Source organism: Perca flavescens, chromosome 4, assembly GCF_004354835.1.
Source record: "Perca flavescens isolate YP-PL-M2 chromosome 4, PFLA_1.0, whole genome shotgun sequence".
Taxonomy (NCBI): Eukaryota; Metazoa; Chordata; class Actinopteri; order Perciformes; family Percidae; genus Perca; species Perca flavescens.
In genome coordinates, this window is record NC_041334.1 from 9,562,969 (window position 1) to 9,577,272 (window position 14,304).

The 14,304-nt window shown below is 40.4% G+C and overlaps 1 protein-coding gene across 7 annotated transcripts; it reads left to right on the forward strand.

Moving 5' to 3' along the window:
* The first annotated feature begins 708 nt into the window (after positions 1–708).
* On the forward strand, positions 709–14,003 carry LOC114553659 (deoxyribonuclease-1). 7 transcript variants are annotated; one of them, XM_028574979.1, is made up of 13 exons: positions 709–796; positions 955–1,118; positions 1,281–1,333; positions 2,532–2,576; positions 2,750–2,872; positions 2,966–3,054; positions 4,173–4,259; positions 6,797–6,909; positions 7,002–7,114; positions 9,970–10,124; positions 10,225–10,321; positions 10,419–10,515; positions 13,152–14,003. In XM_028574979.1, exons 5-13 carry the CDS (start codon positions 2,792–2,794, stop codon positions 13,238–13,240), a joined length of 921 nt encoding a protein of 306 aa, XP_028430780.1. In that variant the 5' UTR covers positions 709–796; positions 955–1,118; positions 1,281–1,333; positions 2,532–2,576; positions 2,750–2,791; the 3' UTR covers positions 13,241–14,003. The 7 variants fall into 7 exon arrangements, with proteins under 7 accessions (XP_028430780.1, XP_028430779.1, XP_028430776.1 ...); XM_028574978.1 differs by having other exon boundaries at positions 955–1,053; XM_028574975.1 differs by lacking the exon at positions 2,532–2,576.
* The last annotated feature ends 301 nt before the right edge of the window (positions 14,004–14,304 follow it).

Sequence of the window (14,304 nt, forward strand, 5' to 3'; positions counted from 1 at the left end):
TGGCTATGTGAGACTAGCATCTAACGTTAGCTACTCTGCTGTGCTGTGGAGTAACGTCTGGCTATGTGAGAAAAGCGTCTAGCAACATTGGCAACCTCCGTGAACTTCGAGTCTGGGCAGGAGGGGGCAGGGGAAACGACTCTCCAGTATTTTGCATTGGTAGTGCAGTAACTATTTTAACCGCTAGCTGCCAGTATTACACACAATATTACATATTGCACCTTTAAGTATCACAACACATGTCCATTTTAAGAGTAAACTGTGGGTAGCTGCATTTTCGGAGTTAAACTCCACAAGCGCTTGCAGGCTTAACAACCTCGCTGGCCGGCTGTCTCACACACACACACACACACACACACACACACACACACACACACACACACACACACACACACACACACACACACACACACACACACACACACGTTTCGTTATGTAAATGTTGGGGCGTGACCGTTCTCTTAATACACTCATGGGCTGACACAGGTTCCGGTTTTTGGGAGGTTGACGTCAACTTCCAGCTTTGTTGGGATTTGCCCGTTTTCAGCGGCAGTTTCAAAATATGAGATTTTCATAGTAAAGGGGTGTCAATGGGATTTTGAGCTTCCATGTATGTCCTATTTACCCACCTGTCGTTATTCAACTATGACAGGGTAAAATCGGTTTTGCATTCTATCACCCCTTTAAACCTCCTTCCTGGAACGGACCTCTAATGACCCTCAGACTACAGGTGGGAGTATGAAGCTGTATCAAGTCAGAGATGTAGGGAGGAACTTGACCGTGCAGGGCTCTAAAAGTAAGCACCAGGATTTTTTTTATTCTATACTGGACTAGTAACCCAGTGAAGTGCTGCTAAAACAGGCGTAATGATGTGTGCTCTTTTGTTAATGTGAGGCATGTTAAGGCATGACTGAGGGCACAAAACTTGTTTTCTTTTTTCTCTTTACTCTCCAGTAGTGTCTGTAGGCTACCACCTGTACCTGTAGAGGGGGGGGTCGGAACCACGCCCACCTAAAAAAACATCTCATTGTGCAAACAGGAACAAACGAGGAAGTAAGTACTGCTGACGGATACATCGTTATTTTGATGAACGCACACGTCGGTTTTAAACGTCTTTGGTAATAGCCTAGTTTGCATTGTGTGTGTGTGTGTGTGTGTGTGTGTGTGTGTGTGTGTGTGTGTGTGTGTGTGTGTGTGTGTGTGTGTGTGTGTGTGTGCGCGCGCGCTTTGTGGCCAACACAGACACTTCCTGTCTAACAGGTTTTCTCTGTTTTCTGCAGAGTGCAGTCCGTTTGAATATTCAGTTGTAACTTTGCGCATTTCAACCAAGCCGGTGAGTTCATCTTGTTTGTTTGACTTTTTATCGACTAAAAACCTCTATAAAGTGAAGCACTGGAACTCATGCTCTTACTAAAACCTGAATACTAAAGTCTGTCTTAAACTTAAAATGTCCAAAATGAAACTAAACTGCTGTTTGTGGACCGTGTGGTACCCTATTTTTTTTATTTTTTTTTTAGTCACTGATGACACCACAGCAACATTAATGTGGATGCAAGTTGTCCTATAATGTATATTTGTATAATTTATTAAGTGTAACATTAATGAATGTCTAACGGTTACATATTAAGCATTTAGATTGTGGGAGTCCTGACAGTTAAAATAGTTGCATGTTTTAGTGTGTGCATTTTTAGGGCTGGGTGATATATCTATATTATATCGATATTGTGATATGAGACTGGATATCGTCTTAGATTTTGGATATCGTAATATGACACACTATGGTTTTAATGGCTGTGTTACAGTAAAGTTTGAACTTACCAGACTGTTCTAGCTTTTCTATTATTTGCCTTAACCCACTTAGTTATTATATGCACATTAATGATGATTATTTATCAAAAGTCTCATTGTGTAAATATTTTTTTGCAAGCACCAATTGTCAACACTACAATATCGCCGCAATGGTGAGGTATTTGGTCAACAATATCGTGATATTAGATTTTTTCGCCTTCTTGTACTTTACTCAAGTATTTCCATTTTACACTTCACACTTCTCCTCTACATATCAGAGGGGAATATTGTTCTTTTACTGCACTACTACTGTAGTTAGGCTACTTGACATTTCAAAACATTTTGTACAAAACATGTCATTATTACAGATGCAAAAAATAGTTAGAATCTCCAACTTTAAAATGCTGCTTGTGTTATAATGAAATAATCCTATAATGTAACATATAATATAAACCTCTGAAATGTGCCACTCTGAATTAATACGTTAACTTTTGTTTTTACATTTACGTTAGAACATTTTGTTGCTCTTCTGTTGATCTACTCATCCAGGATGATAGTCCTTGAGAACATGGGAATTACATTTACCAAACCCGTCACACCCCCACTGCAGACAGAGATATTGCTTTTCCTGAGTTCTAATCACTCTTGTTGTTACTCAGACGTCTTAAATACACAAGCCCAAAACCCATTGTTTTAGCCTTGATGTGACAGTATGAAACCTTGCTCTGAATGTTGATCTTCAGAAAGAATTCTACAGCCGTCTTGTGGACTTCTGTCTCCACTGACTAGTGAGTGAAACTCATCTGAACCAGCGCAGATTTGGGCTTGAAAGAATATTTTCTTCCAACCACAGTGTTTTCGCCCTGCTGCTGTTTTTTCTTCAGAGCTTATTTCTTGGTTTCACACATTTCATTTACCGCAATTTGTGTTCCACATTTATTTTCTGTCCCTACTTTTTTAGCTCATTCAACCTCTAAAACGTTTTCAATCGTCTGAAGTCAAAATGAAGATCGCAGCCTTCAATGCCAAAAACCTGGGAACGAAAAAGGTCACAGACAAGGTGGTCGTTCAACACCTTACCGAGGTAACTCCTTCATTCTGATTTTATCAAGAGAATATGGATGATGATAATAACATACAGTATGTCCTATGTTGACTGTGAATGTGTGTCCTGTAGATCATGTCTCGGTACAGTGTGGTGGTGATACTGGAGGTGATGGATAAGAGCGGTAAAGCCATGGAGAAGTTACTGAAAGAACTCAACAAGTGAGTTAGATTTCTTATATGTAACGCAATTGTGGAGAGACCTAAAGTTTAAAGCTTTAGGGGGTAACATTTTGTTATATTAATGGACGTCTGTTACATTCAAGCCATTGCCAAATATGTATTTCTCAGAATGGCTATGTTCAGAAGAAGCGCAGAAACTCGAGTGAAAATGATTACCTCTTCTGAAGAGTCCATTGTGTGTTTTTTGATCCTGGGTGTCCTCCTTGGCTACTAGCAACTGCGTGGGGGAGGGGTGGGGGTGGGACACTGTCACAGAAGGCTTGTATCATGCGGATGCGCCGACAGTGTTGTTGTCATTACTTAGAATTCCTCATGGGGGAGACAGAAACTATGCACTATAGCTTTATAAACATGGTGCATGATAGGTTGATATGTTGCCTGAAATGACAACTGACAGCAGCATAGAGTAGAACAGATTTAAAGTTTGAATGCAACAACACGATAGCTCACAGAGATTGTAGCAAACGCTGGTTGGTTTAACTTTATTTATTTATTTATTTATTTCAGGTTTATTTAACAGGGACAATGCACACTAATAATACATATAAAAATGTACAATGTGCCAGAATTAGCCAAAAAGCTATTTTACATCTGCTGTCCCTGGACAGATCATACAATGTCACACCTACAAAGATAAAAGGATTATAATAGTACATATAAGTTTAGTCCAACACAAGTAAAATTGTAAGAGTAAACGCCCACATTCAGCTGATGACAATGCAGCTGATTAGGTTGGAAGAGAGAGGAATGTGAAGCATAGAAGTCTTCCTGAATGAACATATGCTGAGCTTCATTTCCTTCTCCCTCAATTTAATTTTTACCAACTCATATTATAAGTGAGCATGTTAAGCATCTAAAAGTGCAGTCGATTTGTTTAAAAGAAGTTGACAGACAGCATTAAGCCAAAAAATAAAATGTTGGCCAGAACAGCAGAGCTTTGATTTCAGTATTCAAATCGAGAGGTGCACGAGAGGCTGTGTTACTACAGCCCCCAAAGAACTTACTGATGATTTAGCTAGGCCTACTCTTAGCATCACACCTGAGACACTAGCAAACTTCTTGTAACTTAAGTTTGATGATGTTTCTGTTTCCCTCAGCTCCAACAAGAACCGTCCTTACTCCATGAAGGCCAGCGGCCAGCTAGGACGAGACACCTACAAGGAGCGCTTTGTTTGTTTCTACAGGTAAGACGGCTCAGGTGAACCATCACTCTCAAATTAAAGCTATTATGACTTGTTGTGATGTAAATATATGGGTTTAACATGCAGTTTGTGGTACATGTAGCTTGCAGAATCAGAAAGAGGTTCATGTAGCACCATAGACTGTATCACTCATTGGTTTGTAGACAGCTGTTTTTATGCTTCGAGTTTGGCATTTTGGCCGTTGCCATCAATGTGTTTTTAACCTTTCTGAAGCAAGATTTTCCAGAGGGTAAACGCAGCCGCCATTCATCTGCATGTATGGCAGTACAGATAATCTGCAAACTTTTCCTTAAGTTACCAGCTAATGCTAGCTTTCTTGGTAGAACCCTGAACAAGAGGTTTTTAGTATGCGCAGAGTTTGCGGGGGGGTAGGCAGGGGGTAGCTGAAACGGGTAATTGCATTGTTTCAAAAATGAGAGGAATAATTACTTCTGACATAACCAGATATTTTATAAATACTTTAAAAACACAAAACAACTAAATGGGGATAGGTAATAATTTTTCAAAACTTTTTCAGGGCTCTGCCTCTCACCAGAGACCATTGTCGACGCATATGCAGGACGCAAAAAACAATAATTTGTTGCACTAGTCGGGACATCTTGCCATGCCAACGTTACAATAAAAGTTGCCTAAATGCCATGTATATACATTTACTGTCAGCTTACTAATTGAATGCGCGTTTTGTGTAGATTTGGACTTTTATACGTTTTATTCCACTTTGTTTAAACGGCGAAGTTCACCTCGTTCACCTGTTTGGAGCTGACTGGTGAATGGGACGCTTGTATAGGCCTTGCTGGATACACCGGGACTCTGTTTGTGAATCTACTGATCGCTGTGGATGACTTGTTTTCATGTCATTGGATTACGGCAAAATACTGATCTTTTTTCTTAACGATTTATGGTGCGATTGCGCTTGGTTTCTGCGTTTGGAGAGGCATCTCAACAGACTGGAGGTCCAACACTGATTGTTCACTGTTAACCTAGCTACATGTTAGTTGAATTTAAGTGTCGGGGCATTCTGCTACCGTCTGTCTATTGTGCTCCAACACAGCCGTGCCCACGGGCGTCAGTTTGGTTTGAAATGTGCTGGGGACAGAGACTCATTCGGAGGTACATTTCCTGAAGTGCTGGGTACAATGACGACTCGTTTTTTTTTCTCTTTCGCGCAGGTCAGGTTTAATGTACGTAAACAATGATCAATGATTACCAAATTTCTCTCTAATATTGCTCCTCATAACCACGGAAAACTGTCAAAAAATAGAACCCAAAGTCCAATTATTATGGACGTTATCTGACATTTAGCGTTTCTGCTTCACATTTTCAGCAGGGCAGCGGAGCAGCTGTTGGTTGACTCCCCACGGTTCTCATGGGCTTAGTCCTAAAATGAAAAAGCTTAACGTGGCTTAATATATCTAAACAACGATCAATCATCACCACATTTCTGGTTAGATTTTTTGACAGTTTTCAGTGGTTATGAGGAGCAATATGAGAGAAATTTGGTAATCATTGTTTAGGTACAAGCTTTTTCCTCGCCATAGCCTGTCAAGTTCTTTTGACAGGCATAAGTGTTCATTTCAAGATATGGCCATGATACATTTGGTGATTGTTGTTGAGGTACATTAAACCACGATAAGCTTTTTCATGTTAAGCAGAACAGGCAGCGTTGTGAACAGAGAAGCGTGCAGCCTTCGCAGCAGCAGAGCGGCTGTGTCTGTGCCTGCCCTGTGGGGACGGAGATTGTTGTGGATTTTTTGCATCTGTCGCTCAAGAATTATGTGTTATGGACTTCTTTTTTTTAACTAAATTGAGCTCGAGGTTTTAAATTGTTACAATGTAATTTCAAATCTGCTTAAAATTTTTTTTATTTGGCATGTTTGTTTTGTCCATATGTGCTCGTGCTGTGTTCCCCAGGTCTCAGTTGCTACAAATAGGTTGTTTTTTTTTGCCCCCCCTGGCTCAAATGTCAAACTCCGCCTATGGTTTTTAGGTGACCAAAACTTTCCAATTCACTTTGATGAAGTGAAGACACACAGTGAGAGGGTCAAAGTTTGAGATGAAAACATGGACCACACCCCAAAACAAGTTCAGTTCTATTTTAATGCCCACCGTGCCATGGTTAGCATTGCTAAGCCTCTGTCCTGATTGACAGGTCAGTGTGTAGACAAGCCCCGTCTATTTTAAAATAAATAGGACCATAATTTACTAAATGAACATCATGCTGTATTGAAGAAGACTTGAAACTAGCAGTTGAGGCCATAAACTCATTATGAAAATGTTTACTGAGGTAATAGAAGTAGGATCATTTCCCCATAGACTTCTATAGAAACTGAAACTTCTTTTTGGAGCCAGTGGAGTCGCCCCCTGATGGAAATTAGATAGAATGCAGGTTTAAGGAGTTTCAGCCTTGGCTTCACTTTTCAGACCTGGAAGCTTTGTCCATTATTTTTGCAGTCTAAGTGTAGCATGCATACAAACACATCAATGTCTTATGTTTGTGTTTATATGTGTGTGTGTCTCAGAGAGGCTGATGTGACACTGAACGATTTTTACCAGTATGAAGATAATCAAGTTGGAGATTTGGACGCCTTTGCCAGAGAGCCCTTCATCCTGCGCTTCAGCTGTCCATCTACAGGTATGTGTTACATACTGTATGCTTCTATAAGTATTATGCATTTTTAGTCTAAATGTGTCTAAGTGTCTGTATACTGTACCGGTGTATTCCAGTGGTGAAAGACCTGGTTCTGATCCCAGTCCACACCAAACCAGAAGACTCGCTAAAGGAGCTGGACGAGCTGCATGATGTGGTCGATTATATCAGGGAGAAGTGGGAAACTGATGTAGGTGTTATTGCTTGACTCCGTTAATAAATGCAAATATGTGAGAATGTTGCCTTCCTAACTCTGAAATTTACTGCCTGACACAGAGGTCATCTTTTTCCAACTGTTACACAATTTTCATGTTATTTAAATAAAATTCAAAGTAGGTTTGAAAACCAATTTCAATGGACAACAGCACGACGTTTAGCTCCTGATGTCATGAAGTGTTGCAGCAAACATTGTCTTCATATGGATTTTGAAGTTCTATTTGGTGAGTGAAATAATCAATAGGCTAGGATATTGTAATACACCATTGTTTCGTCCAGAATTTAGAATTAGTTATTGAACCTTAGTTCCTATGAGACAAATGTGTTTTCTTTCTTTAATGTTATGCTCTTTGACAGTTCAGTCTTTAATCAGTCTATGGCTGTTTTATATCAATGGATGCAGTGTTTCCTTTAGGATTGTTTTTAGCAGTGGGGGCAGGTCCGGTTTGGATTTGGTAAACCACAGTCCTGTCAGAGGTGGAATGTAACTAAGTACATGTACTCAAATACTGCATTTGCAGAATTTGCTCATCCAGAAAACGACCATCTATTGTGCGAGCAGCGACTCATAATTGCATTTCTTGTTAGGCGCCGACCTCTCTTGGTCGTAGCATTATTGTTTGGGTGGTGGATGGGTCAAACAAATCAGGGATTCACCGAATCCAGGATTCGGCTTCGGATTCAGCCAAATATTTTGATGGGGTTCGGTTTCTGCTGAACCTTAGAATTTTTTTCCACCGAAACCCTACGCGCGCTACGCTGGTCGACGTAATGTATGTGTTTACGTAGGTGGAGCGTTCAATGCAGTAGGCTGTGAGAAAGTGAAAGTGGAACTCGTTAGCAGAAAAAAAAGACATGCATGCAACTAGGACTACAGTTGCGCATTTACAGAAATGTTGATTAATGTGCATTGTCCTAATATAAATAAATAAATCTTCTTCTTCTTCTAAAAAGTGTTGTTCAGCAGTACTTTCAGTCAAAAGAAGGCCATTCAAGTCGAGCTACATGTTTAATTTGCAATGTCGATTTGTCTTGTGGTGGCAAGGACCCTGAACAATACACAACATCGCCGCTGTTAAACATTTGCGTATCAAACATAAAAAGGATACAAGTTGTGCATGAAGGAATCTACAGACAGCAGCCAAAATGCAGCAACTTCAGGTACATTACATGGGAGTAGGATTCGGTATTTGGTTTCGGATTCGGCAGAATCTTAACCAGTGGATTCGGTATTCGGCCAAACCCCAAAAATCTGGATTCGGTGCATAGCCTAAAACAAATAAATGGCTTTCACTCAGAAAACCAGGGTACTTATTTTAAGCCATTAGCTTATTTTAAGCCATTATTTGTCTAGCCGGTGCTAGAACAAAGCCGTGAATCAGAGATATAAAACGTGTTTTCGCCGATTCATCTCTAGAAACGCAACTGTAGCTAGCATGTCACTATCACTAACGTTATCCACATTTATATTTACACGCAACAAATGATATATCCAGCTTCAAAAAATCTAAAAGTCGGAAGTTAGAATGAATGCGTTGTGCAAAGAGTGGTTGCTATGGAGACGATACACAGTGTTGAGTTCCGTTGCTCTGATTGGTTGTAGGTCTATCCAATAAATGCAGAGGCATTTTTTTTCCTGGTTCGGTTGGAACACGCCCCATAATCACAGCCCAATGGAGCGGTTTCAGACTCACATTCTGACTAGAATCTGAGTAGGACCACGTCAGGCTAGGGCGTGTTCCAACCGAACCAGGAAAACGCCATATAACGCTCTCTCTCTCCAGTCTCTCTCTATGTCTCTCCACCATATAACGCTCTCTCTCTCCAGTCTCTCTCTATGTCTCTCCACCATATAACGCTCTCTCTCTCCAGTCTCTCTCTATGTCTCTCCACCATATACGCTCTCTCTCTCCAGTCTCTCCATGTCTCTCCACCATATCGCTCTCTCTCCAGTCTCTCTCTATCTCTCTCCACCATATAACGCTCTCTCTCTCCAGTCTCTCTCTATGTCTCTCCACCATATAACGCTCTCTCTCTCCAGTCTCTCTCTATGTCTCTCCACCATATAACGCTCTCTCTCTCCAGTCTCTCTATGTCTCTCCACCATATAACGCTCTCTCTCTCCAGTCTCTCTCTATCTCGCTCCACCATATAACGCTACCGTGCTTTCGGGCAGTTGTTGATACTCCTGAGGATTGTAAAATGAATGCGCTGTCGATTCTACACATCTCAATTCTCCAGCGGCAGCCACTAGACGGATCGTGGACGATTTGGGTCGGACTTGCGTTCATTTTTGTCAGTGTTTAACCGCTTGAGGTTAGTTAGCCTACTGCTAATGTTTAGCGTCATCTCAGCCTCGAAAGCAAACAAACATACTGTTGTGCTGTTCTTTCTCTATTAATGCAGCATCTATTCAACAAATTAATAACTTTATGATATGACAAAATGTACTCTATACATACCTTTTTGCTGTCGATGCTTTAAACGCGCATCTGATGTCGCACAGCATGTGCTCTCCGTGCAGCGCGCAGTAACACGTGTATGATGCATGATGCCAGCAGAGCCTTCTCAGCTCTTGTGTACTGTGTAATGAATGACAGCGTGCACTTCTCAGCCGCTCCAGCAACGGACGCAACCAGGAAAAACTATCGGCATGGATTTTTGCCGATAACGATAGTTCCACCAATCAACTATCTATCTACTATGAATCGGTCGACCTCTAGTTCTAGGCGTCTTTAGAACAACTGTATTGTTACAGCTTTGGATACCTACAGTATGATTAACGTGAAGTTTTGGTTGTGTTGTTTTGTGTTGTGTTGTCTTTTGCAGAACATTATGATTTTGGGGGACTTTAATGCAGATGGCCGTTATCTCTCCAAGAAGAAGAAGGACAAGATCCGCATCACCTCTGCTCCCTATCATTGGCTGATAGCCGATGATGTCGACACAACCTCTAGTAACTGTAATGACAACACCTACGACAGGTAATGCACACCTCAGTGCTACAGTACTATCTAAGCTGATTATTTTTTTTTTTGCCTGTTCAATATATTTAAAAGATTGTGATCCACTTCCTGCCAATAGGATCGTGGTGTACGGCCAGAGCATGCTGGACTCCATCGTCCCCGACTCGGCCAAGGCATTCAACTTCCAGACAGAGTTCAAGCTGACGGATGAAGAAGTGAGACTACTGTTTGTGGTCAACTGATTGACAGCTTACTGTATTTTAAAGGAGAACACTAATATTGTCACTATTTAAACTGTTTTTGGTTTCCCAGGCTCTGAGTATCAGCGACCACTACCCTGTGGAGGTGGAGCTGAAGACCAGTCAGAAACCGAAAGCACCGGGACAAAGGAAGACGGCTCAGAAGAAAGGTCTTTTGATTTATTGACATCAGTGACCCGTACTGTGTATACAGTGGCACTCATACGTTTATGAACCCATGCTAAAGTTGACTAAAAAGAGGAATACAAAGGCATGGGGTACTTTCTATAAAATCATCTCTCAATGCAAATCAAACCAGCTATTAGGCTAACTGAAATAAAACCATGCCAATCACTAGGTATGGTGAAGGGTATGTAATGATGGGGGGCTATTTTAATTCCAAAGGCCAAGGGAACTTTATCAGGATGCATAGTATCCTGGATCCATGAAATAACTGGCCTTTAAAAATCCAAATCTGCCTGCCTCTATGGGAATTTAACATAAGGGTGTACTTACTTACTTATTTATTAAGATACATTATTCATTCACAAAGAAAATTGGTGTCCTTAAAGGTTAGATTTTTCCTATTTTTTTTTTCTTCTTAATTAAGGCATTAAGATCAATTTCCAAAAGATTTTTGTATTCCTCTTTTTAGTCAACTTTAGCATGGGTTCATAAACTTATGAGTGACACTGTACTTGTTGGGCAAGTTTTGGGGGTTGGAAAATATGTTAGTTGTGCAATATCTTATTGTGCAAGGGCTGTGCTACACTTATTGTGGAGAATGCAGCTGACAGGGTTGTACAATTTAAAAAAAAAAAAAAAAAAAATGCTAATGAAAAGAGGTAGTTAATGTGCTTATTATATAGGTACCTGTCTAATGTATATGAAAGCATGTTATGTGTTACATGAGACATGTGTCGAGAGATGCTTATTTTCTGTTTTCTGTGTTGTCTTTGTAAAGCTGCGGAATGGACAGAGTTCAAAACAAATTCCCTTTCACGGACAATAAATATATCTTATCTTATCTTATATGCTGTATTCCGCTCACATGCTCTGATTGGGAAACCGTCTGCGAGAGCCGCGTGGAGGCAATCCCAGCCCGCTGTTTTTTTTCTCTCAGTATTTCGAGTACAGCAGGTTTAAAGCAGTGGTGTAGTCTTGTTTTTTTGTAGTGCGTATAATGTGATTTTTCCCATCCCAGTTTCATACTCGCCCATCCCAGAGCAGCGTATCCCAGAGCGACACCGCATGCGTATTTTGTAACGTTGCCGCGTATAGCATCTGCCTCATCTGGCTCATTTTCTGTAGTTTTTGCAACGTTAAGGTCTGCTGCAGTGTCATTTGAAGCATCAGTAGCTTCAGGGGCAGGCTTACGAAAACACCGAAAGAGTGTAATTTCAGTTTTGCTTTCGTTTTTTATCTCCTATAGTCTATAGTGATTCACATTAGTTCATTTCACATTTGCGCAGTGAATGACCGCCAAGCAACTGTGTTGTTGTTGTTGTTGTTACTACGCAACTCGCAACACAGATGGGGTGAATTTATGAAGTGTAAAAGTTCTGTCACAAAACAATCATTGTTTCCCGTATCCTTGGGCTTTTGTAAGTGGATATACGAAAAATCCTTGACCTTTCCTAGTGGGGATACGGCGTATACCTGCGTATCAAGTAGACGACAAAGTACTCGTCCTGCAGAAGAATATATCTTCTATGACTAATAAGTGATTCAATCTATTGTACTGTTGTAGCTGCTGGAGGTGGAGCTAGTTGTAACTACTTTATACAGAGTTAGCTAGTTTAGTCCAGGGGTTCCCAACCTAGGAGTCCGGCCCCTCCAAAGGGTCACCAGATTAATCTCAGGGGTCGTGATATGATTAATGGGAGAGATAAAAAGAAGGAAAAACTAAATTCTGAAACACAAATTTCAAATATTTTTGTGAAGTATTGATCCGTGTTGCGTATGAACTCCGGAAATTGTCCAAAGTTTCCCTTTCACACATGCAGCACGAAACAATAGATTGTCCGTGTCGCGTTCTCACTTACTGAAAATTCTCTGTCATCACAGTCTGTACAATGGAGCTTAAATGGTCCCTCCTGTCCTAGTCTATGTCCTTCGCGTTCCACTTCAGGGATTGCTCCGGCGCTGCAGGAAATTCCGCCACATGCATGTATTTTCCGTTTCCTTCCGCTTTCTTTGTGTTGGAATTTGTAAATTTGGACTATGGTTAACTGCTCCTCAGATCTCTGCAGGGGAAATCCAGACAGCTAGCTAGACTATCTGTCCAATCTGAGTTTTCTCTCGCACGACTATTATGCCGCGGCTCTGTGCCGAGTTTAGCACCACCCATGACGATTCTGATTGGTTTAAGGAAATGTCAATAACCAGAGCATGTTTTCCTCCCATCCTCGAATGCTATGTGGAGTAGCCAGACCCTCCTTCAGTGCGCTTTGAAGGAGGGTCTGGCAAAGTGAGACTACTCCTGTCCATACTGGCTGCTTAGCAATTTCAATAAAAGTGATGGAAGATAAAATCCACAGTTCTCTTTTTGTGCAAAGATGAATTCCAAAAAGTTAAGAAGCTAATTAATAGCTTCAGCAGAGTTACAGTCACAGTGTTTCTAGCATATGAAACGTCCTGATTTTGTTGCTATCGTGACAGCTCAGCAAAGAAAATGCTTTGAGCATAAAAATATTGCTTCAACACTGACTGGAAAAAAATGTGAACCAATCCTTTTTATATATGTTTTACTGGGTCAACCACACATTTCAGTTTTGTTGTGTTGATGTGTATTGAACACTAACAGGAGCAGAGAAGAAGGAGACTACTAGAGCAAAAAAGAAGAGTGGACCGTCATCCGACACCCCAGCCAAGAGAAGACGTGCAAACAAATGACAAACGAACACACTTTAAAGATCTTTCATCAATCACATTCATGTTATTAGAATTGGTCACTTTGATTGACCAGAACAGGGCTTCACTAGAAGCATGTTACACCTTTATCTTTAGGACTTACATAAAAATACAAAAAAGTTGACAGATTACAGAAGATTATAAGGAATCTCACTGTATATTTTATTTCTTGCTTACTTTCTTACTTATTTGTCCACATGACCAGCTTTTAATTGGCTGGATTCTGGAATTTTTTGATGAACTGCAAAAAGCTTGTTTTACTGTTCAGGCTTTCCTTAAGTGTAAAAGTGAAAGCCCTCAAACGTGTTTTATTTCTTCGCACAGATGTTTGAGCTTCACTGAGCAGAATCATTCATCTGCAGATTTTGATTTTGTGAGGTGGAAATTTGAAACCTCGACGCCACAAACAGAGGATTGACTTTACAGTGAAATAGGAGACATCTTGTGTCCAGAATTTAAAATATATAAAATGAAAATATATATTCATTAAAATTCAGTTTTCTTAACGAGGGAGAAGTATATTTAAGTTTAATCATTTTTTAACAAGGTAATTTAACTATTTTGTGGAAAACAATTTGGTATTCAAAGCAGAGTATTTTTGTGTTTCTTATAAAACATGTCTTTACAACCTTACCAAAGAGTTCTGCAAGTCTTTGTGAAGGTGTATACAAATGTGCTAAAGATGTACTGTACTGTATATCTTCACTGAATTTGACAAAAAAATGAAGTACTGTGTCAACTCAAAGTCTGTGTACTTGTGTTTCCTCAGCTTTCAGCTGCATCTCACAGTCTTCATCAGCAGAAAGAGTTTGATCAGTTGACGCCGTATAGAGTGATATTCTGGATATTATGATGGACATGACAGTGGAGTGTGAAAGAGGTCAATTGTAGTGATGAGCCCACAGATAACCGACTCTACGTAGCTTTTAGCTTCTGTCAGCTCTTAGTTTTGGTTAATGGTCCACATGGTTCATTCTCATCACAGCAGGCAGCTGTTTTCAGAGAAGGAGCTGTACCAAAAAAGCTACTTTACACTCTGCTCAGCT

Bases quoted from the DNA above. Each gene is read 5' to 3' on its own strand.
- LOC114553659 (XM_028574979.1), top strand. From the start codon at position 2,792: ATGAAGATCGCAGCCTTCAATGCCAAAAACCTGGGAACGAAAAAGGTC. The intron at 6,910-7,001 runs GTATGTGTTACA...GGTGTATTCCAG, and splicing joins CTTCAGCTGTCCATCTACAG to TGGTGAAAGACCTGGTTCTG. The intron at 10,125-10,224 runs GTAATGCACACC...TCCTGCCAATAG, and splicing joins AATGACAACACCTACGACAG to GATCGTGGTGTACGGCCAGA.